Source organism: Sorex fumeus, unplaced genomic scaffold (genome assembly GCF_029834395.1).
Source record: "Sorex fumeus unplaced genomic scaffold, SorFum_2.1 ptg000067l, whole genome shotgun sequence".
Lineage (NCBI taxonomy): Eukaryota > Metazoa > Chordata > Mammalia > Eulipotyphla > Soricidae > Sorex > Sorex fumeus.
In genome coordinates this window covers 4,923,128-4,948,638 of record NW_026606124.1, presented here as the reverse complement: position 1 = coordinate 4,948,638, position 25,511 = coordinate 4,923,128, and the positions used below count along the sequence as shown (strand labels likewise).

The window sequence follows — 25,511 nt, the reverse complement described above, 5'->3', positions numbered from 1 at the left end:
CACTGAGGTGGGTTGGGGGGGTGGGGGGGTGGGGGTGGGAGGGCTACTAGGATCATTGGTGGTGAAGAATGGTCACTGGTGAAGGGATGGGTACTCGATCATTGCATAACTGAAATGCAAGCACAAAAGTTTGTAAGTCTACAACTGTACCTCATGGTGTTTCACTAATTAAAAAAAAAAGTAAAATCAGATGTTGAAAATATGAGATAGTTTCATGACACAGACTCTAGTTTCTTTCCAGACTCATAAACCAATACACATATTTTAGACAGTATGCAATGACCAGAGAAAGATTAAAGATGTATTTTCTTTACACATCCATACTATTTCCACATTCTGGAATTAATTTATTACTCATTTACTTAACAAAAATTCATTATTTAGACACTGGCTAAACATTATTTAAATACGGAAGTGATATGTTAATGAGTCTTACAAACTATAATGAACTATTAGATATCATATGAGTTGACTAAAAGGTACCACAGAACAAAGATCAGAATATTATGGATATAACAACAACAACAAAAGAGTAACAACAAAATACAACTAAAAAGGGGAAAAGAATGTAAGGGAGAAATCCTTGAGTATGTAAATACAGAGCATAAAATAATCATTTGGTACATCTGGTGGATGACTGAGTAAATAACTCTGAAATCTGAAGGACTGACCAAAAAAGGACAAAGGAAAAGCACTTTCATGTAAAAGGGTAAAGGAAGAGGGCATTATCAACTTCCAGGAGGACAATTAATACAGATAAAGAACAAGATGGGCCAAGTGGCCAAATCAAAAACAACCTATATATTATGGATCCATATTATTTTGTATAATACATGTAGGAAGCCCTGACTTCAATCCCAAGCGAACAGACAAGTACGCACGCGTGCGCGCACATACACACAAACAAAAAGTCTAAATCCAGAAGCCAAAGCAACAGTACAGCAAATAAGGAGCTTGCCTTGCACGAAGCCAACCCTGGTTCGATCCCAGGCACTTAATATGGTCCCCCTAGCCCAACAGGAATGATCCCTGAAGGCAGAGGTAGGAACAAGCCCTGAGACAGCTGGTGTGATACAAAAATAAAACAAAACAAGATTTTTCATATCTTTCCTTCTATTTCAACTTATCTATCCTAACACTCCATTATTACCTATATTCATATTGTCTTATGACACACAAAAAAGCAAGATGTTACATAAATTAATACTAGATCACTGTCACTGTTACTGTCCTCCCGTTGTTCATCGATTTGCTCAAGCGGGCCCAGTAACGTCTCCATTGTGACAATTGTTACTGTGTTTGGCATATCGAATACGTCACGGGGAGCTTGCCAGGCTCTGCCGTGCGGGCGAGATACTCTCGGTAGCTTGCCAGGCTCTCCGAGAGGGGTGGAGGAATCGAACTGGGTCGGCCATGTTGGCTGCTTGCAAGGCAAACGCCCTACCCGCTGTGCTATCACTCCAGCCCAATACCAGATATCAAAATGAAAATGTGAAAAAGAAATTCCTATCTATTTACAGGTACAGTGATCCACATATTTATGATGAAAATTTTTTCCAATATGTTATTGATATGTATTGGGGACAGAGAGATTATAACAAAGTAGATAGGGTGTTTGCCTTGCATCTGGTTCACCCAGGTTTGTTCCCTGGCATTCTATACGGTCCCCTGAGCACTGCCAGGAGTGATTCCTTTCTTTTTCCAAAGTCCAAGAAAAAGATACTTTAATTCAGACAACAGAAGTGAAGTTACCTAAATTTAAAGAGGGTGGAGGTGGGTAGAGGAGTTGGTTAAGTGGATAGAAGCGGTCTATTGGACTGTGGTAAAGGGATACTAGGTCTTTGGTGGTAAGTGTGGCATGGTAACTTTGTGTCTTTACATATATATATAAACACATTTACACTCTTATAAACCAATGTTATGTTACGTTTTTAAAAAAGAATGAAGACAAACTAAAGGATATCTGTAAACATCACTGTATCACTGTCATCCCATTGGTCATCAAATTATTCCAGGGGGCACCAGTAACATCTCTATTCTTCCCAGTCCTGATATTTTAGCAGCCTCTTCTTACTCATCTTTCCCCAATGATTGGAGGCTCTTTCAGGGTCAGGGAAAGGAGATCTATTGTCGTTAGTGTATTTGGCATATCGAATACACCACGAGGAGCTTGCCAGGCTCTGCCCATGCAGGCGGGATATTCTCGGTAGCTTGCCAGGCTCTCCGAGAGGCATAAACGCAGGAGTGATTCCTGAGTGCAGAGCCAGGAGTAACCCGAGTGTTGATGAGTATGGCTCAAAAAAAAAAAAATACTGCAGGTGCCTGAGAGATGATAGTACAGTAGATAGGGTATCTGCCTTGAACATACTTGACCCAGGTTCAATTCCCCACACCCAATATGGTGCCCCAAGTCCTGCCAGAAGTGATCCCTGAGTGTAGAGTAATAAGCAAGCCCTGAGCACCACTAGGTGTGGCCAAAAAAACAAAAATTATAATTAAATATAATAAAATTCTGGAGCCAAAGAGATAGTACAGCAGGTAGGGTGTGGGTCTTGCATATGTGCAACCCAGGTTTGATCCTCAGCTCCCAAGAGAGTCCCTGCCCCCAAGCACTACCAGGAATGAGTGCAGAGCCAAAAATGAGCAGTCAGGTATGACCACCCTCCTCCAAAAATAAAAGCAAAAAATTAAAAAATAATAATTAAGAATATAATTGACAAAATCAAAGGACTCTTGTCATAGTGGCTATAAGAAACTATAATATATAGGAACTTTAGGAACTACAACAGCGGGTTGAGTTTTATGTCCAATTTATTTAAAAACACAATAACTTTGTACATCAAAAGCATAAATATTAACACACACTACTGTACCATGTTACCTCAACTACGATATAAAAAATGAAAATACAATAGTACAATAAAGCAAATGGAACAGCCTGCTAATTCATAAACCTAATTCAGTTTGGGGGCTGGAGTGATAGCAGAGAGGGTAGGGTGTTTGCCTTGCATGTGGCCGACCCAGGTTTGATTCCCAGCATCCCATATGGTCCCCCGAGCACCACCAGGAGTAATTCCTAAGTGCAGAGCCAGGAGTAACCCCTGAGCATCGCCAGGTATGACCCAAAAACCAGAAATTTTAAAAAATTTTTAAAAAAACACTAATTCAGTTTAATGCCTACACTACTCTCAGATGTTCTGTCAGGTTACAACAAGAAAATTAATTGAAAAAAAAAAACATTTAATGTAGATAGCAATGCTACCTTCTATTTAAAAGCAAATGAGGGGCAGGGATGTGGCTCAAGTGGTAGATCATACACCTTGCATGTGCCCTGCCCTAGGTATGACACCAGCATCACATGGTCAAGGGCACTGGGAGTTGACCCTCACCAAAAAAATTTTTAATTAAAAAAAATTTTAAGAAAATATAGGGCCAGAGAGATAGTATAGGAGTAAGGCACTTACTGTGCACATGAGCCAACTAGGGTCAATACCTAGAACCATATATGGTACCCTGGGTACAATAAGTGATCCCTGAACACAGAGTCAGAAGTAAGTCTGCACAAAGCCAGGTGTGGCCCAAATTTCCCAGCTCCTCCCCCCCAAGAAAAAGCAAATAAACAATCTCTGATTTGGAAAGGCACAACAGCAAAACTATAAACATGCCCTAAAAGCCTACTACTGCTACTTACCCAAGTACAGTGCCTGTTTCTTGGTAATTTACTTGAATAAACTTGCCAAAGCGACTTGAATTGTTGTTATGAGCTGTCTTTGCATTTCCAAAGGCCTGTCAAAATAAATACTTCAGATTAATTTTATTTTTTATAAAAATGGAAAATCCTGCTTATGGCTACTCTCAGCAACAAAGTGCTAAAGAGATAGCAGAAAATCACACACTTCAAGTTCACATAATTCAGCTTACAAAAGAACAATAACTGTAATAAAGTGAGTAGTATTTTATGCTATTTGGAAAAAATCTTGATTACTCCTGAGCACCATCTGGGTGGCCCTGGAAGTCCAAGAACTGAGTCGTACTGTATCTTTGGCTCCTAGCACTCGGACCTGGTTTGCTGAGATCAGCCAAGAGGACTCCCTTAAAACAGCTAAAGTTAAAAAACCTAATGTTCTCCTCCACATTTAAGCACTATCAAATTTCCTTAATATACTTATAAATTTGTAGTCTTGCTACACTGAAGCAAGGGGCTAGGAAAAGTATAATTACCTCAAAATAATTATTTTACAATAAATAAAACTTCATTATAATAATGTTATACTTTATTATGGAACCTTAAAACAATGCTGTCTTTTAACAGCATTATTAAAAAGTTAATATGATTTTTCTGGGGCCAGAGTAAAGCATAGCCGGTAGGGCACTTGCCTTGCATGAGGCCCACCATGGGTTCGATCCCAGCATGGTTATGGTTACCCAAGCCCTGCCCAGAATGATCCCTTTGGGCAGAGCCATGAGTAAGTTCTGAGCACTACCAACAACAGAAATACTATTTTTAAAAATAAAAACTACTTAAAATTCCATATCCATAAAATATTACAAGCTATAAATATTAACTACTGACAAAAACATGAATATTTAAAAATACCAAAAATTATGTCAAACACACTAAGGGAAGAGTGTATAACATAATATGAAATTCCAAGAGTGTATAACATAGTATGAAATACCAAGAGGCAGATCAGCTGCCTGCGATTGAGGGTGGAGTTGGAAGGTACCTACAAAAGGGACATAAGAAGTGATGAGGATACTGGATAACTTCAATATGGTTATATGGAAATATACGAATAAATTATTAAGCTACATTTAGATAGGGCTGGAGTGATAGCACAGCGGTAGGGCGTTTGCCTTGCACGCAGCCAACATGGCCGACCCGAGTTCAATTCCTCTGCCCCTCTCGGAGAGCCCGGCAAGCTACCGAGAGTATCTCGCCCGCACGGCAGAGCCTGGCAAGCTCCCTGTGACGTATTCGATATGCCAGACACAGTAACAACAAAGTCTCCAATGGAGACATTACTGGGCCCGCTCGAGCAAATCGATGATCAACGGGAGGGCCTTTACCTTTACCTTTACCTTACATTTAAATGGCTAGATTTTATTAAGTTTTATCTCAATAAAAATTAAGTTTAAATTTTTAAGAATTCACTGTTGAGCCAATTTTTGTATCCTGAATGAATCTCCAATAATAATTGAGAAATCAGTCAGAAACCTTTACTTTGTGACTACATTTATGTGACATCTTTGGGGAAAAAAATTGTTTGTTTTTTCATTTTGTTAAAGCACTGTGATTTGCAAAGTTATTCATAGTAGGGCTTTAGACAGACAAAGTTCTAGCACCAAGTCTGCCACCAGTGTCAACTACCCTCCACCAGTGCTTCCCAGTTTCCTTCCACTCCTCCACCCTCCGCCTGCCATCTTGACAGCACCTTTTTAAGCTTGGGGTTTAAATTGGGTCTCATGATTTCAGTGTTGTTGACTCTGTGGTTTGGGTTCTAGCACTATCATTCCTTAAAAAACCGCCAATGTACTTGAATCCCCTTGACGCTTGTTGATTCTCATCTATTTCTTTTCCCCACCACTCATTCTCTTTCCTTTAAACAATGGAGAATAAATGAGAAGTTTACACAAGTATGAGAGGTCAGAGAGCATAAAAATAAAGAATGGAGTGTGGGGAGCTGGAGAGATAGCACAGTGGGTAGGGCGTTTGCCTTGCACACGGCCGACCCAGGTTCGATTCCCAGCATCCCATTTGGTCCCCCGTGCACAGCCAGGAGTAACTCCTGAGTGCAGAGCCAGAAGTAACCCTTGTGCATCGCCGGTGTGACCCAAAAAGCAAAAAAAAAAAAGAATGGAGTGTGATTTATATAATAGAAAACTTATTCTGTATTCAGATCATATGTAAAAAAGCTACGTAAATATTGGTTTTAAAATCCATCAAATTTGGGGGGTTATGGTGCCGCCAGCAGGTCAATCTGTACCTGTGAGGCGAGTGCATTAGCAACCTGATGGCGCCTTCAGACTTCCAGATACCCTAAAATTGCTGCTGTGCCTTTGGCCAGACCCCAAAAACTTGAGGCAAAGTTTACCAAGAAAGTAAACGGCCAAAAGTTAGGTATGTGGGAAACACACCCACAAACCACCCCCGGCTCAGCTATATAATTGGAGGCATGGCCTCTCTGGTTCCTGATTGAACTGCTCAATGGCCAGGATCCCAGAGACTCAGAAACAAATCTTGAAACCCAGCAGCTTTTGGCAGAAATGCGTTCGGTCCCTGCAGTAGATTACCGGTGCTGGGCCAACCCAGGTGGGAATAGGTTTCATGCCTTGGCCTGTTCCCCCTGGCGGCCTAGTGGCCGCCATCCTCCAAATGCCACTGGACAGTCAGGTTTGGGCCCGCAGTGATGAGACATTTTGGGCCTCACGGGATGGGGGTGGAGCTGGTCCTGTCCTCCCCACCCCAACAAGACCCCAAGTCATCGCCCACAAATGGCCTCTCTGGCTCCTAATCAAGCTGCTTAATGGCCAAGATCCCAGAGACTTAGAAACAAATCTCGAAACTCAGTGGCTTTTGGCAGAAATGCGTCTGGACCCCACAGTAGGTCACTGTCGCCAGGCCACCCCAGGGGGGAAGGGTGTTGTCCCTCCGCCTGCTCCCCCTTGGCAGCTCAGTGGCTGTCATCCTCGAGAGGCCATTGGACAGTCAGGCTTGGGCCCTCAGTGACAAATTTGTTGGGCCTCACGGGATGGGGGTGGAGCCGGTTCTGTCCTCCCCGTCTCAACGAGACCCCAAGTCATCGCCCACGAACAACCTCTCTGGCTCCTGATCAAGCTGCCCTTTGGCCATGATCCCTGAGACTCAGAAACAAATCTCAAAACCCAGCAGCTTTTGGCAGAAATGCGTCCAGACCACATAGTAGGTTACTGTCACCAGGCCACCCCAGAGGAGAAAGGGTGTTGTCCCTCCGCCTGCTTCCCCCTGGCGGCTCAGTGGCTGTCATCCTCCAGCGGTCATTGGACATTCAGGTTTGGGCCCGCAGTGACGAGACATTTTGGGCCTCACAGGATGGAGGTGGAGTCAGCCCTTTCCTCCTCGTCCCAACAAGACCCCAAGTCATCGCCCACCAACGGTCTCTCTGGCTCCTGTTCAAGCTGCTTAACGGCCATGATCCCAGACTCAGAAACAAATCTCGAAACCCAGCGGCTTTTGGCAGAAATCTGTTCGGAGCCCGCAGTAGGTTCCTGTCACCGGGCCACCCCAGGGGGGAAAGGGTGTTGTCCCTCCGCCCGCTCCCCCTTGGCGGTTTGGTGGCTGCCATCCTCCAAAGGCCACTGGACAGTCAGGTTTGGGCCCGCAGTGACGAGACATGTTGGGCCTCACGGGATGGAGCCGGTCCTGTCCTCCCCACTCCAACGAGACTCCAAGTCATTGCACACAAACGGTCTTTCTGCCTCCTGATCAAGCTGCTTAACGGCCATGATCCAAGAGACTCAGGAGCAAATCTCGGAACCCAGCAGGTTTTGGCAGAAATCCCTCCAGATTTAAGTGTTAAAATTTTGAAATTTCAAAATCCCGCGGCCACTACTGCAGCCATGCGACACCATATGTTATTCATAACCAGCAATAGAAAACAAATTGTCTACTGTTGCCTTTTCAGCAGATCTGAGTTTTGGGGTAAAATCTCAATAATGGTGGGTCTGGTGTCAAAGTATTGAATGTGATCAAAGTAGAGAGAGAGTAATGTGGAAATCATCTGCCCCACAGGTAGGGGGAGGGTGTGGGATGGGGGTATACTGGGATTTTTGGTGGTGGAGAATGGGCAATGGTGAAGGTATGGGTGTTTCATTATATGACCGAGACTTAGACCCGAAATCTTTGTAACTGCTCTCATGGTGATTCAATAAATAAAATTATAAAAAATAAAAAAATAAGTAAGGTGGAGTTCATGCACAATTCAATCAGCTAATCAGTGGCTGAATAAACAGCAGTAAATAATAATAATAATAAAGGCCCTCCCGATGATCATCGATTTGCTCGAGCGGGCCCAGTAACGTCTCCATTGGAGACTTTGTTGTTACTGTGTCTGGCATATCGAATACGTCACGGGGAGCTAGCCAGGCTCTGCCGCGCGGGCGAGATACTCTCGGTAGCTGGCTGGGCTCTCCGAGAGGGGCGGAGGAATCGAACTCGGGTCGGCCATGTTGGCCGCTTGCAAGGCAAACGCCCTACCCGCCGTGCTATTGCTCCAGCCCATGAGTTAACTGAGTTTTTTAAATTAAAAAAAAACCAAATACTGTTGAACATAACAGTTAGGAATGGAAAAGTAAAGAACCACAGGGTTTTTTGAAACAAGTAAGACAAGATGGCCAAATAGGAAGAACCCAAATCTGCCTCCTACTGAGATCATGGCAAAATCTACGTGACTTATACACACAAACATGCTCCAACGAACAAGCTGGAGATAAGAGAAATGGCCCTCAACCTATAACCTGTGCAGAAAGATAATACAGGACATTAAGGCTCTTTTCTCACATGCAGCCCACCATGATTTAATCCCTAGCACCCTGAGCACTATCAGAAGTGGTCCCTAGCACAGAGTCACAGGTAAGTCCTGTGTATTACCAGTATGGCCCTGAGAAATAGTTAAACAGGGTAACTGCATGTTTTGTATGCAGGATACTCAGAAATAAATCTCTAATAACACTGCTAGGAATAACCCCCAAGCACTCAGAACCAGAGCAGCCCCTGATTACTGGTGTGGAGAAGAAAAGGAAAAGGAAATATAAGAGATAAGCTCCTTGACATACTCTTGGGTCTGAAACCAAAAGAAAAGGTAAAAGTGAAAATAAATGGAAAAACAGTAAACTAAAATGCTCTATACAGTAAAGAAAAACTTCAGTGAAATGAAAAGATAACCCAAGGAAAATTAAAATTGGGTAGAAGGGACATTTTCCTGAAAATGATATACATACAGCCAGTAGGCATCTAAAAAAAGTTATCATTGAATATCAGTTAAAAAGCATACCAAAATGACAATGAAATACCACCTCACACCAGTGAAAATGACATCTATCAAAAAGACTAGAAACAATCAGTGTGGAGGAAATGTGGCAAAAAAAAAATCTCTTTCACTGTTGGAAGACTGGTTTAGCCTCTATGAAAAAAACAGTACAGAGGACTGGAGTAATAGCACAGTTGGTAGGGCGTTTGCCCTGCACGCGGCCCAACCCAGGTTCAATTCCCAGCAACCCATATGGTTCACCGAGCACGGTCAGGAGTAATTCCTGAGTGCATGAACCAGGAGAAACCCCTGTGCATCGCTGGGTGTGACCCAAAAAGAAAAAAAAAAACAGTACAGAGACGTCTCAAAAAATTTAAAACTAGAGCTTCCATATGACCCAGCAAGTATACTTATTGGCTTCTACTACAAAAACAAAATCATCAATCTGAAAAGATATATACATAACTATGTTCAGTGTGACACTTAACTTAGGATATGGAAACAACTCAAATGCCCAACAACGAATAAATTTTAGAAGTTGTCACATATCTACAAAAAGGATTATTATGCAGCTTTAATAAATGATGAAACCTGGCAACTCACTGCAGTTTGATTGGAATGAAACTGGAGAGCATCATATTAAATAAATCAGAGGGGGCTGGAGCAATAGCATAGAGGGTAAGGCATTTGTTTTGCACGTGGTCGACCCGGGTATGATTCTCAGCATCCCATATGGTCCCCTGAACACCGCCAGGGGTGATTCCTGAGTGCAGAGCCAGGAGTAACACCTGTGCATTGCCAGGTGCGACCCAAAAAGCAATAAATAAATAAATAAATCAGAGGGAGAAGGACAAATACCAAAAGACCTCTCTCATCTGTGGTATATAGAGAAAAACAAGAGAAAAGACACTACTGAAAAACAACAAACCCTTAATCTTGGATTACAAACAGATTAGCAAACAGAGGGAAGATATGGTATGAGGGGAGGCGAAGAAGCAGACTAGAAGTAACAAGAATATTGGTGGAGAATACTGGCAGTTGGGGGTGAAGTGTTATGACTATAAACTAAACATTAATACCATTATAAACATGTTGCTATCTTGAGAGAGAACCCTTAGAATTGCAATATTAATGGGCTAAAGCACATGCCAATATTGCAAAGATACAGATATGTATAGATATAGATGTAGATATATACACACACAAAAAAAATGTTCTGCCAAACATCTACTTCCACAAGTCAAACAATTAAGAAGCATGCTCCGACTATACCTTTTAGACATATACTGGGGGACATAATTAACTTCAATCATCTCATTTGCATCACTATGACCCAGAGACACTTTTGAAAAGAGTATCACTGCTATCACCCCTTCAGACTTCTACACTGCTTTTTTTTGCTTTCCCATTCCAATTTTCCTTGCCAACTTTAAAGTTACTTTTAATTTTCATTTTCTCATATCTACATTTTAAGACTTGCAGAAGAGAAAAGTATTTCTACACATTTACCTCAAGTACTGGTCCAGCTCCAAGAATAATTTGTTCTACTCCACTAGCAAATCCTTTCTGACTGAGAGCAGTAAGGTGATGAATAAGAAAATTTGTGCTTTGAGTCTTCCCAGAACCACTCTCTCCAGAAATCACAATGCACTGATTCTTTTTGCGCTGAAGCATTGCATGATAAGCTACATCAGCCACAGCATAAATGTGAGGCTCAAGTTTTCCCAATTGGTGGTTATCATACATTTTGACATATTTGGGGTTATAAATAGGAAGAAACTTGAATGGGTTAATAACTATAAGAATACTGCCAACATAGGTATAAATTTTTTCATGCTTAAAGCGATTCCGTAGGTTTTCTAAGAGAGTTTTCTCATTTAAATCAGGTAAACTACATAAATCATCAAAATCTTTCTGTTGAGGTTGTGGAAGAAAACCCCGTTCCATCATTCTGCGACGTTCTTCTGTTACTCGTAACCATGACTGAAGGCTGCCATAATGAATTGAACCATCAACGTTTTTTTCTCTCAGAAGAAAGCGGTAGTCCTCTCCACTGAGGCGATTTTCCAAAGCCATACGGGGCCATAGCATCATTCTCTGAACTGGACAGTCTGTTGGATTGAGGATCCATTCTTCTCCACCAAACTCCTTCACCTCTGCCAGAACGTAACATTTTGTTTTGTCAAGATGGAGTCTGTTTATAAGAGAGTCAATCACCTCAGCAGCTGTGGAGTTTTTTCTGGCAGGAATGGGACAGTAGATTGTCCCTTCTGAAATTGTCCCAGGATATATACGTAATGTATGTTCATTATCCTCAAAGCGTCGTCTTCCTCCATCATTTATATTCATGTTGGATCCTGTCCCATCAGCACGGAGAGTACATGTTCAAGATTATGTAAACCATTTTCATGGCAAACCAGCTGTAACATAAGAAATAGAAAACATTTAGAAACAGTACTATATAATCACTCTTTTCTGCTGTTCAGAATAAAAAGCTAAATAATAACATTAATTACTTTTTTCAGGTCACAAAATTCTTTTCCAGTATACTAACAGTTTTACAAACGATCACAATGATTGTTTTAAAAATAATCTCAACAATTACAATCACAGAACAATAGTACAGCAGGAAGGGCATTTTCCTTGTACACAGTCACAGTCAACCCAAGTTCAATCCCAAGCATCACATATGGACCCCAATCACCCCAGGAATAACCCCTGAGCATCATTGTGTGTGTGGTCCCCAAAACAAAATAAAAACAGTCACACTGAAACCATATATGACATCTTACTGTCTAAATATGGTTATTGTCTAAAAACAAATTTGCCCAAACCATTTTCAATGTGTTATATTAATAATCTGAAATCCAAACAGTAACCCCCCCCAAAAAATAATTTTTTTATCAAATGTCTCTAAGGAATCTAGGATTAGAATCAAATTCTAGGGCTGAAATGATAGTACAGTAGTTAGGGCACTTGCCATGCATGTGGCAAACCCAGGTTCAATCCCCACAGGGCATGCCACATGGTCCCCTGATCACTACCATGAGTAATTCCTGAGCAGAGTCAGGAGTAACCCCTTAGCATCACCAGGTATAATCCCAAAAAAAACCAAAAAAATCAAATTCTAAGTGTCTTACTGAAAAGTAAATTAGGATGTACAAATCACCACATCAATATAATCAACCTACATCTAAACACTCTTAAAGATTAAGCAAAATAAAAACAACTGCCATTAGTGAATAAAAATTTTATAAAATTAAAAATAAAAAGGTAATAACATGAGAAATTAAACTAGAAAAGTTATAAATAAAAGAACAATGAAAGAGATAAACTTATGTCTAGGAGGTCTGTTTTCTAGGACTCCAGAGATCTAAGTACTTCCCACAAGATGGAGATATGAGGAGTGACAACAAAAGTTCCTGTCCCGAGATTGCTGGAGAAAACTGACAAAATTAAACAACCAAGCACCATCACTAATTTTATTCCATTTTTCCTTGTCCTTCAATGCAAGCTTTTTATCAAACTTTATTTCATTCCTTAAGTGATCTACATATCCTTCCTATCTTCTCAAAACCCACACATTTGACATCTCTACAAGAATGAATTCAACTTTTACCCGAGAAAATTCCTTTAAATGACTTTTCCAACTTAAAAACATATTCCTATGTTCATCTAACACTACTTTTCCATTTCTATCTGTTGTGTACTGGGGGGGGGGGGGGCGCTCAATGGGAGGGAGACATGTCCCATTATTCTTTCCAGAGTTAATTAAAAAAAAAAACTTTTCATACCATTTTCATTGGTAGTAAAAATTACTCAAGGACCAGGGATACCTAAGTGATTTAAAAAAAAAAAAACCTGCTTTGCAGGCAAGAGGTAGATAATTATTTGATTCTACAAACTGAGTTCAATCCAAGCAACAATTTGGCATCCCCTGACACTGTAACGAAGTATAATATCTCTGACACACCACAGTCAAGTGTACAGACCCCCAACAAGCACAACTAAAGTGTGTCACCTCAAGCAAATACAATAAAGTTTGCCAGGTAAATTAATGCCAACACAATAGTAGGGGAGATTTTAATACCCACTTTCATCATTTTATAGATTAACCCGACAGATGATCAGTAAGGAAACGAGCCCAAAATGAAAAACTGGAAAAAATGAGATTGACATAAACAGGATCCTCCACCCTCAAAATGCTATAGTTTTCTCTATTACACATTGGAACATTCTTCAGAGTAGACAGTATGTGGAATACAATACAAGTATCCTTAAAGTTTCAAAAATGAAAATCATACCAAGTATCTCAAACCACAAGGCCAGAAAGATGAAAGAAAAAAAAAACATAATCCTAAAATAACAATGGTAAAAAAAACTCAAAACTTTTGGAAACTGGATAACACACTCCTTAATAACTACTGTATCAAAGAGGATATCAAGGAAATAAAAAAGATTTCTTGAAAGGATTAAGAATAAGGACAGGAACTATCAGGACCTATGGGACAACGCAAACGCAGTACTAAGAAGTAAATTCATACACATACAGGGCCACATCAAGGGAGAAAAAAAGTTTTTAAAGATGACTGAGGTGTGGGAATGTGATAAGTGCAGGTTGGCTGATCTTCATCACCAAGCTTTCCTTATACAAAGGAAAAGCCAAACTGGGTAGTGAAAGACAAAAATATTCATAGATCTCGGAGAAAATACATCAGACCAACCTTTGTTCAATTCTATGCACCACTTGTTTCCTAACCTTCACCTGATGTAACCCAAGAGGTCACCAGAGCTCTATGGGAGTAGCCCTGGTGAGATCCAGCAACAAGGGCCAGAGCAGCACTGCATCCTCAGATACTATCGTTGAAAGACTAGCTCTAATTTGCGTAGTACTGCCAGGAAATCCCTGAATACCACTTGGGAGGTGCTCTCAAAACAAAAGTAAGCACCAAAGGATATTCTGCAATATTTAGATTAAAAAATGATAGAGGTCTAGGGAGATAACTGAAAGGGCTGGAGTGAAGGCTTTGCAGTGTTGAACCCTAGTTCCTTCCCCAGCACCACTGGTCCCCTGAGCACCACCGGAAGTTAACAAGTCCCAAGTAACCATCAAGCACTATTGTGTCCCAAAAACAAAAGTAAGTAAAATTTAAAAAGATGACAAGGGTCGGTATGGTATCTCAGGGTTATGGGGCTGAGAATTAAATATCCAGCATCACATACCCAGCACCAGTGAGACAGAGCAGTTTCACATCATCAGGCCCAAGCATTAAATCATCTAGTTCAACTGGAATCAGCAAGAGTGTCCTCTGAGTTCTCCTAGCACTGCTCGTATGGTCAAAATACAAGTAAAAAAAAAATTTTTAAAGGTGATGGAAGAAAATATGACACACCCTCTAGCACAGGTACATGGACAGCCATTTGTTTAGTCTGTCCAGTAGATAATCTATACCTTCTTCTACTAAAATTATTATGTGTTCCTTTGAAAACTACTCCTCCCTTGTCATTTGACATAATTTGAATGAAGAGATCTTGGGGAATTATTAGTTGTGCCCCAGATTCAGCCAATGTATTTATTCCATTTCCTGCTAGCCACAGTGGCTAGGCATTGAGATTCTGTCCTGCAACTTTGCAGCAACAAGTAGGAAAGGGTTTTTTTCTTAGAAGGGCTTAGCTAGCAAGAAACATAGACTGGTTGGAAGTCCTCTTCACTGAGTATAATATAAGCAACATTTCTGAGGCCAGAGCTATATAGTACAGTGAGTAGGGTATTTGCCTTGCATGCAGCCAACACAGGTTCGATCACCAGCATCCCATATGGTCCTCCAAGTGCCACCAGGAGTAATTTCTGAGTACAGAGCCAGGAGTAACCTCTGAGCATTGCCAGGTGGGGCCAAAAACAAACAAAAAGCAATGCATGGTTACAGTATTTGCCTTACACATAGTTCACCCTTTTGAATCCCCAGCAACCCATAGGGCTCTCAAAGTGCAACCAGGAGTGATCCCTGAGCACAAAGTCAGGAGTAATCATGAGCACAGCTGGGTGCTCTTCCCTTTTATAAAAAAAAAAGAAAAAAGAAAAAGCAGAAGGGGCATAACATGACGCTCACCGTAACCATGCCGCCGACCCCATGCCAGTTTGTTTCACTCAGGGTACCCAAGAGTGGGGACGGGTGAGAGCCATCCCCGTCCCAAGGGACCCAGCCCTAGCAGCCAAACACCTCCAGAAGAGGAGGCAACCAACCTCAGAGGGAAATATATTATTTCAGTTCTGCTGTGCAGCAGGAATTGGGGTTCAGGATGAAAACACCTGAAATACGGTGGTGGGAAGGTGTAATGGTGATAGGATTGATGTTTGAATATTAAATGAAATAAAATATTGTGAACTACTTAAAAAAAAAAAAGCAAGGCATTTCTGGGGCCTAAGCAATAATACAGCAGGTAGGGCATCTGCCTTGCACATGACTGGCCTGGGTTCAAAACCAGCATCCTATATGATCCCCAAGCCCCACAAGAAGTGACTCCTGAACACAGAGCCAGAACTAAGCCCTTAGCACTGCCGGGTGTGGCTCAGAAACAAAAAATTAAAAAGCAGTTATCTCTACAACATAAAGAAATGCATATAGAGTCACAGACACACAACAAAGCCTACATTGCTTGAATCTGCTTATTGAATTTCCTTTTTAAGTATGCCAATGCTCCTGTAATTCCCTGACATGGGCAGGTTCTGTTGTCTGCAATCAAAAGAATCCTCTATAACAGGTAGCATTTCAGTGCAATACTCTGTGAATACTTTGTTATCCAAATTCAAAAAATTTATATTCTGTGGGGCTGGAGCGACAGCACAGCGGGTAGGGCGTTTGCCTTGCACAGGGCAGATCTGGGTTCGATTCCCAGGATCCCATATGGTCCCCTGAGCATCACCAGGGGTAATTCCTGAGTGCAGAGCCAGGAATCACCCCTTAGCATCTCCAGGTGTGACCCAAAAAGGAAAATAAATAAATGAATAAATAAAATGTTAAAAAAATTATTCTCTGAATTTACACATTTTAATAAACTTCTGGATACTTCTTTCACTAGCGTGTTATTTGCTACACAAACTTGGTATCCAAATTATGAATTTAACAGATCTGGATAGTAAAGGGTAAGGACAGTGATAAAAAAAAATCAGAAAAATGTTGTTCAATCCCATTTTTAAAATATAAAATAGTAAATAAAGGTATGTATGTCAAAGTGTATTAAAATTTTAAGACTTTTGAGTTTTATATTTTTCACAAAAATATATTTACAAAATATTACCTCACTTTTGGATAGCATAAATGAGTCTGTATCTGAGACAGGGAAAAAATAACCCCCTTGAGGTAAAATCCCAAATAATAATGGTGGGTCTGGTGTCAAAATATTGAATGTAATCAAAGTAGAGAGAGAGTAATGTGGAAATTATCTGCCCCACAGGTAGGGGGAGGGTGTGGGATGGGAGTATACTAGGCTTTTTGGGTGTGGAGAATGGGCACTGGTGAAGGTATGGTTGTTTCATTGTATGACGGAGACTTAAACCCGAAAGCTTTGTAACTACTCTCACGGTGATTCAATAAATAAAATTATAAAAAATGAAAAAAAAAGTAAGGTGGAGTTCATGCACAATTCAATCAGCTAATCAGTGGCTGAGTAAATAGCAGTATTCCTACATTAAATAAATAAAAATAACACCTTACAAATCAGAAAATAAGGGTCAAAGAACAAAATATCTACACTTATTTACTGTATGATGTTATTTCAAATCAACAAGGAAAAAGTAATCTCCATAATGAGAATGAATGACTAAAAGCCACATATTAAGAAAAAAATCACATTACTGGCACTTGCATAGCAATCAGACACTGCTGTACTTCTTATAAGAAAAAGTGTTTAATATTCTTTGTGTTCCCTATCCCGAAAGTTATTTCAAAAGCACAAGCTAAAAGAAGGAAACACCAGAGTGAGACAGTTGCTGTGGTCAGAAGGGTGTGGTTCAGAACAGGCCAGCTTATGATGTTATTCACTGGACTGAGTTAGAAGGAACTAATTATAGAGGAAAACTGTGGTGAAGAAAGAACACAGGGAATACAGAATTGCCTTAAAATAAGTGCATTTTTAAAGATTTTTAAAAGAAAAAAAACTAAAGTTTTTAAAGGTAGTTTTGTGTCAGTATATTAATAAAAATTTCAAAAAAATATATTTTGTTGCTTTTATTTAGTTACGGTTGTGGGGAGCCACAAAAGTAGCCCGGTGGTGCTGAGAGGAGAGGGAGGGGCTATTCCCAGCTTGATATCCCAGAGGTGCTTGGAGGAACTATTTGGTGATGTGGAGCTTCCGCATGCAAAGCATGGGATCCAGCCCTCACCTCCCTGGTCCTTTCTTTGACTATTTTTTAATCAAGTTCTCAAAACATTTTTTAATCCTTTCTTTCTATATGTGATTTATCAGAGGCTTCTATTGATCCATGTTAATAAGTAGGACAGTATTTTATTGAGGCCCTCCCACTGATCATCGATTTGCTCGAGCGGGCCCAGTAACGTCTCCATTGGAGACTTTGTTGTTACTGTGTCTGGCATATCGAATACTCTCGGTAGCTTGCCGGGCTCTCCGAGAGGGGCGGAGGAATCGAACTCGGGTCGGCCATGTTGGCTGCGTGCAAGGCAGATGCCCTACCCGCTGTGCTATCACTCCAAGGGGGAGTATTTTATTATTCAGTAATAATAGAGTAAGAGGACAGACTTAAACTAATGCACGTCTAAGAAAACAAAAATCTGCAATCTAGCTTCACTGCTAAAAAAGAAAACCAAAATAAAAATAAATGAACCTCATGAGTGTGTATTAAAAGGAAACTCTAAGAAATCTTTTTATTTGTGTACTGTTATAAACTTCATGAAAAGAGAATTTCTAGTAACTAGTAAAGTGGCTTTCAAACATTAATTTTTGAGAAGGCAATACCCAGCAATACTCAGAACTTATTCCTGGCAGAGCTCGGGATACCATCTCTCTAGTCCTCAAAAGTTAACATACTTGGGGTCACAGAGAACAATGGGGGGTAAGGCATTTCCCTTGCACAGTCAATGCAGGTTCAATACCCAACATCACATATAGTTCCACAATTCCTACTAGAAATGAACCCTGGGTGCAGAGCCAGAAGTGAACCCTGACCACAGATAAATGTAGTCCAAACATCAAAAAATAAAGTAAAATAAAGTTAATATTCTTTTTAGTATTGATATAATTTATCATGTTAACATAATCACATATGTAAACATCTATTAATCTATTTTTAAACCTTGCAAACATTGTTTTATAATAATTTTTTCTAAATAAACTGGCTTTTTTATGATTGTGGGGAAAAACAAGCAGTGCTCAGTGGGGCTGCTCTTGGTAATGCTGCAGCAGGAAGCCAGAAGGCCAACCACCACCCCATCCCCATTCACTTATACAGGTCTGAGATGTGAGTTTTTTGTTTGCTTTAGGAGGGAGGGGGGGAAAGGGGGAAGGCAGTGGAAAGGGAAGTTGTGCAGTAATACCCAGCAGTATTCAAAGGCTACTCTCCTAGTTCAGTTCTCAGGCGTCACACCCAGAGGTGTTCAGGGCACCATGACATAGAGCAAGTTAAGCATGTGCTCCAATCTGTTAAGCTATCTCTCAGACCCAGAAATAAACTTAATTTTGTAGTCACTGATACATGGGGATTGTTTAGTCCAATGTAATACTATAAATTTTTGTCAAATTCTCCCCGTATATGTTACTATGAGGAAATGCCTCATATTTAATCCCTCAACAAATACTGAATCTTATCAGATTTTAGCATTCCTATCTTTACCTCCTAGTTTAAACACACTGATTTGCACATCTGAATCAGTGAAAGTATGTTATCCTTGCATATCTATCTTGCTCCAGTATGCTCTATTTTCTGCAAAACAGGCCGTCATCCTTTTTGGAGGTGGAGTTCTCCTATTCAAAACCTTCACTGTTGGGGCTGGAGTGATAGTACAGCAAGTAGGGCATTTGCCTTGCACGCGGCCAACCCGGGTTTCCCAGCATCCCAGGAGTAAGTCCTGAGTGCTTACGCCAGGAGTAACCCCTGTGCATCGCCGGGTGTGGCCCAAAAACCAAAAACAAAGACAAACAAAAGAGTGTACTGTCTTTCCACAGTATGATTAAATAAAACTAAAACCTCTTATAGTAACTAACTCCATCTTTCCATCACTCTACTCCACTCCAACCTCACCAGTCTTTTTTCTGTTTAAATTTATCCCCACCTCAAAACCTTTGCACTTCCTTCCTGCTCTCTCTGCCTGAACCTTCTTTCATATCACTAAATTGCTTATTAATATGCTATCACAGAGGTTTTTCTTTACTATCTGATGGACCAATAACCCTCTGTCCCCATTCTATTGTACATATGAGAACTTGATCCACTTCCTAGACTCATGTTAATTCCTGTAGTAGCATCTCCCAAAATTTATGATTACAAAAAAAATTTTAAGTAGTTTATTGAGATTTCCTTCATCCACAAGATTATCAAAACACCACTCTACAGTCCTCATTCAACAGTCCTCATAGAAGACTGTACTTCAAACAGCTTTCTCTCTTGCACTCATTCTCAAATATATGTACTAGGACACAAAACATTCATTCAAAAGGGTATGTACACAACGTGATTTACTGCTGCAACTTAGCACGATACCTAGGATATGGAAGCAACTGAAAAGTCTGATGATGGCTGAGTAGATAATGAAAATGTGGTATATAAGTACAATGAAATGCTGTGCAGCTGCAAGGAAGAATGAAATCATGTAGTTCACTACAACTTCTATGGAACTGGAGAATATCACATTAAGCAAAATAAGTCAGAAGAAAACAGACAAATACCTAATGATCTCACTTATATATGGTATACAGGATAACAAGACAAGAGAATGCAAGGTGTCAAAGGGGTGATACCGAGATTACTCTAGTGCCTGAATTATAGAAATGAAAACAGGGAAAGAAATTAGGGAGGGAGGCAAGGGGGAAGTAAAAAGATGTGGAGAGGAGGCAACAGGAGCAGGGCTTGGGGCCTCAGGCACATAAGTATTTTAGAGGTGCAATATATATATCTACATATGTAAACTACAGAACCAACAGTACTGAAAGCATAATATTCAAACTACATCAAACTTAAAAATGTGGCTGTCAAGGAAGCAGTCTGGGGGGTGGTAAGTGGGAACCTAGGGATAGTGGTAAAGGGAAGATGACACTGATGGTGGGACTGGTATTGGAACTGGTATTTATGCCTGAAATTCAATTATGAGTACTTTTTAATCAAAGTTCCTTAACAAAAAATTAATTTAAAAATAATAAATGTATCAAACTAATATGCACTGAGTCCTAACAGCTTGATATATAATAAATTCTAAATTTCACAGTACAACGCTGCTCTAAAATTGTTAACATTTTCAATTTATTCAAAGCTTTAAGAAAAATATTCCTTTGGGGGTATGGTGCCGTCAGCAGGCCAATCTGTACCTGTGAGGGGAGTGCATCAGCAGCCTGATGGTGCCTTCAGACTTCCAGATACCCTAAAATTGCCACTGTGCCTTTGGCCAGACCCCAAAAACTTGAGGCAAAGTTTACCAAGAAAGTAAACGGCCAAAAGTTAGGTATGTGGGAGACACACCCACAAATCACCTTGGGCTCAGCTATATAATTGGAGGCATGACCTCTCTGGTTCCTGATCTAACTGCTTAATGGTCATGATCCCAGAGACTCAGAAACAAATCTTGAAACCCAGTGGCATTTGGCAGAAATGCATTCGGACCCCGCAGTAGGTTAATGTTGCTGGGCTACCCTGGGGGGAAAGGGTGCTGTCCCTCCACCTGCTCCCCCTTTGCAGCTCAATGGCTGCCATCCACCAGAGGCCATTGGATGGTCAGGTTTGGGCCCACAGTGACAAGACACACGGGGCCTCACAGGCTGGGTGTGGAGCCGGCCCTTTCATCCCCACCCCAATGAGACCCCAAATCACTGTCCATGAACGGCCTCTCTGGCTCCTGATCAAGCTGCTTAACGGCCATGATCCCAGAGACTCAGAAACAAATCTCGAAACCCAGAAGCTTTGGGCAGAAATGCGTCTGGACCCCGCAGTAGGTTACTGTTGCCAGGCCACCCCAGAGGGGAAAGGGTGCTGTCCCTCCGCCTGCTCCTCCTAGGTGGCTCGGTGGCTGCCATCCTCTAAAAGTCTGGTTTGGGCCCTCAGTCACGAAACACGCGGGGCCTCACGGGATGGGGGTGGAGCCAGCCCTTTCCTTTCCACCCCAACGAGACCCCAAGTCGTTGCCCACAAATGGCCTCTCTGGCTCCTGATCAAGCTGTTTAACGGCCATGATCCAAGAGACTCAGAAACAAATCTTGGGACCCAGTGGCTTTTGGCAGAAATGCATCTCGATCCCACAGTAGGTTACTGTCGCCAGGCCACCCCAGGGGTGCTGTCCCTCCACCTGCTCCCCCTAGGAAGCTCAGTGGCCGCCATCCTCCAGAGGCCACTGGACAGTCAGGTTTGGACCCTCAGTGACGAGACACATGGGGCCTCACAGGATGGGGGTGGAGCCGGCCCTGTCCTTCCCATCCCAACGAGACCCCAAGTGACCGCCCATGAACAGCCTTTCTGGCTCCTGATCAAGCTGCTTAACGACCATGATCCCAGAAACTCAGGAACAAATCTCGGAACCCAGCAGGTTTTGGCAGAAATCCCTCCAAATTTAAGTGTTAAAATTTCAGAATTTCAAAATCACATGGCCACTAGTGCAGTCATGCGTTATTCTTAACCAGCAATAGAAAACAAATTGCCTACTGTTGCCTTTTCAGCAGATCTGAGTGTTGGGGTAAAATCCCAAATAATAAATCCCAAATGGTGAGTCTGGAGTCAAAATATTGAATGTGATCAAAGTAGAGAGAGTAATGTGGAAATCATCTGCCCCACAGGTAGGGGGAGGGGGAAGGGTGGGGATATACTGGGGTTTTTGGTGGTGGAGAATGGGCACTGGTGAAAGTATGGGTGTTTCATTGTATGACCAAGACTTAAACCTGAAAGTTCTGTAACTGCTCTCATGGTGATTCAATAAATAAAATTATTTAAAAAATGAAAAAAAAAGTAAGGTGGAGTTCATGCCCAATTCAATCAGCTAATCAGTGGCTGAATAAATAGCAGTACTCCTACATTAAAAAAAAAGAAAAAAGAAAAATATTCCTTATTGAGAATATACAGTTAAGACACTATGCTGTGTGTATTTATTATGTTACTTAATTTAAATATGAAATGTGTCATTATTCTCAAGTAGAAATGAAGAAGGCAATGCCAGAGAATTTATGTCATGTTCCCAAATTATATTAAAAAACTAATAATATGTACATCCATATATATGCATATATATGCATATATACATATACATATATATGTAGTGGGCTGGAGTGATAGTACAGTGAATAGGGCATTTGCCTTTCAGGTGGTAAACCCCAGGTTAAATTCCTGGCATCACATATAATTCCCCAAGCACCACCAAAAGTAACTCTGAGCACGAAGCCAAGAGTAAGCCCAGAGTACTACTGAGTGAGGGACTCCCTCCATACCATATGTGTGTATGTATATGTATACACACACATATATAGGGCTCAATATATATAGTATACTGATACATTACATAGATATATATATACACATTATTGTATATGGATTTTTTTTCTTTTGGGGGCCATACCCAGTGTACAGGGGTTACTCCTGGCTCATGCAATCAGGAATCACTCCTGGCAGTGCTCAGGGGACCACATGGGATGCTGGGAATCAAACCTGGGTCAGCCGTGTGCAAGGCAAACGCCCTACCCACTGTGCTATCACTCCAGCCCCTGTATATGAATTATTTAACATTAGAAACCAATTCCCAATTTTTTTAGGGGATAGCAGGCTTCCAAGCAGTACTCAAAGGACCCATGGTTACTCCCAGCAGGTAGTCAAACAGGCTAGATGGATGATCTATGGGCTCAATGCCTGAGTTTTGAAAAAGCAGTGCTGCCTGGGACATGTAATGTTGGGGTCCTCAAGGACCAGCCCAGCAATACTTGGGGGCCTCCACAGCTTTGGAGATGGAGTTCCAAATTGCTCTTTGCAATAATAAAATTTTGGTTTAGTTTTACCACCAAACTCCAACTCTCTATGTATATGTGTGTGTACATATGTATAACATATATGTATTTATATTGCATATATATTGCATATATATTGCATCTGTGGTAATCTCTCCTATTAGTATAAAGACTTGTTGAGTGCAGAGTACTTATTTTTTTATATTCTACACAATTTTTAGTAACACAGAAACAAAAACTTTTGCTAACTAAATACCTGAAACTTTATTATGAAGGGTGTAACCTCACAACTCTAACAAAAGAATCAATAATATAAGGCCAGAGCAATAGTACAGCAGGTAGGGTACTTGTCTTGTATACAGCTAACCCAAGTTTGATCCCTAGTACCCCATGTGATTCACCTGCCTGTCAGAAGTGATCCCTGAGTGCAGAGCCAGGAGTACACAGTTGGGTGTGGCCCAACACCCCCCCCCACGGGAAAAAAATTGTATAAGAGATTCATAAGCAATTATATAGTTTTATCAATCACTTATCAGACTATATAAGTAGACAATAGTATGGAAAGATAGTGATAGCATAAATTTATTACTTATAACCAACAGAAAACATGGGAGCAAAACTACTACTTTTTCCTAATATTCATAAAATTTAACTCTTTCAATTTCTTTCAAGATATTCTTCATCTGAGTACCTCTTCGATTTCCAATCTGAATCAGAGAAACTAGGAGAGTTCATTTCTGAGTTGATCCACTTATAAACTCATTACAAATATCTACATACTTTGGAGGTCTTATTTACAAGAGACACACTTCAATGAATAGGATGTTCAACAAAGTCTGAAGGCTAGGGAGACAGCTCAAGCTATAGAGCACAACTTCAAACTCCAACACTACATACTGCTGGGAGTGGCCCGGCTGGTTACCAGGAGCATTACATGGCTGGGCAGAGCTCTGCCAGAAATAGCTCTGGGATATCCCCTCCCCAGTACCTCTGGATGTGAATACTTAAAAAAAAATAAAATAGGGCCAGAGTGATAGTAGAGTGTAGGGGGTTTGCCTTGCAAGTAGCCGACCCAAGTTCAATCCCCAGCATTCCATATGGCCCCCCAAACACCACCAGGAGTAATTCCTGAGCATCACTGGGTGTGACCCAAAAAACAAAAAATAAAAATAAAAGGAAATTTGGAAAGGCTAAACCTCATTTGCATCATTTTTCACATTCTGTATGCAACGATAATTTAGCACTTATTTAGAAGCATGGCCTAGCAGTATTTTTCAGCCCTGTATTGTGTCTATGGAATACTTGCTTCTATAAAATGAAGTCTTTCAGGTACTTGGTTTTCAGATACGCATACTCAATCACTTGAAGAGTTTCACAAATATTCTTTAAAATTAGATTCAAGAACTGTGTGAATGAATTTGAGGAACTCTCATAGGCATTTAGCAAAAGTAGGTTGATTATGCAGATCCATCTCTCTTGTCCATTTTCAATAAATCCCAAATATTCTTCTTGGTACATATTTGATTTGTCCTTCTGATTCCTAAAGGAATGATTTAGGTGCCTAGTGATAGTTCAGTTGAAAGAGCACCTTTCTCACATGAACCTTTCTCACTGCAACTAAGCAAACAAACCCCAGAAAACACTACAACCAACATGTATAACATTCACATTACACATATAAGTGAATTATGGGAACCCTACCAAATAACACAAGTTGAAAAATTAATTGTGTAAGCACCACAACCAAGAGTGTAATCTTCAATATCATAACAAGTAAAACAAAGGAAAATGGGTTATTTTTTAATAAATAAAAAATTTAATTGACAAAAAAAATTAATTAAAGCAGATTTCCCCTAAAATACAATGGGACAAGATAAAACAGAGTTAAGAACAGGGAAGGAACTTTCAAAGAATGATTAAATGATTATAAAGTTCATTAACTACTAATAATTCCTTCATTCCTTACCATTTAGCCAAAACATCCCAAACCTCTTCAACAATAAAGTATTCCCAGGACAAAAATAAACAAACAAGGAAACAAACAAGGATAAATATCTTCTTAGAAAGAAATTTCTTCTTAGAAAGAAATTTTCTTAGAAAGTCATAATTCTTTTTCTGTAAAAAGTAAAGTATTTTAGGCTTTGTGGGTCAAATAAAGCCTGTCACATATTTGGATCTTTGGTGGCTTTTCTAATGTTTAAAAACATAAAAACTATTTTTAGCCTTGAGGATGGCACAAAAACACAACCTACTAGATTTGGCCTGTGGGCAGTAGGTTGTCTATCATTATACTAGACTGGGGCTTAGGAATGCTATTTTAGTTATCATTATCACTTCTGAAAGGGGATGAGAAATCTG

The 25,511-nt window shown here is 40.6% G+C and overlaps 1 protein-coding gene across 5 annotated transcripts in view; it reads right to left on the bottom strand.

The window, feature by feature from the left end:
• MYO9A (myosin IXA) overlaps positions 1 to 25,511 on the bottom strand; it is a 224,388-nt gene that overhangs the window by 159,909 nt on the left and 38,968 nt on the right. For all 5 annotated transcript variants that reach the window (XM_056128796.1, XM_056128797.1, XM_056128798.1 and 2 more), the window contains exons 2-3: positions 10,518 to 11,428; positions 3,692 to 3,786 (exon numbers count right to left, since the gene is read on the bottom strand). In XM_056128796.1, the coding sequence (XP_055984771.1) occupies positions 3,692 to 3,786; positions 10,518 to 11,357 (935 nt within the window). In that variant the 5' untranslated portion in view covers positions 11,358 to 11,428. The remainder of the gene's footprint in view (positions 1 to 3,691; positions 3,787 to 10,517; positions 11,429 to 25,511) is intronic.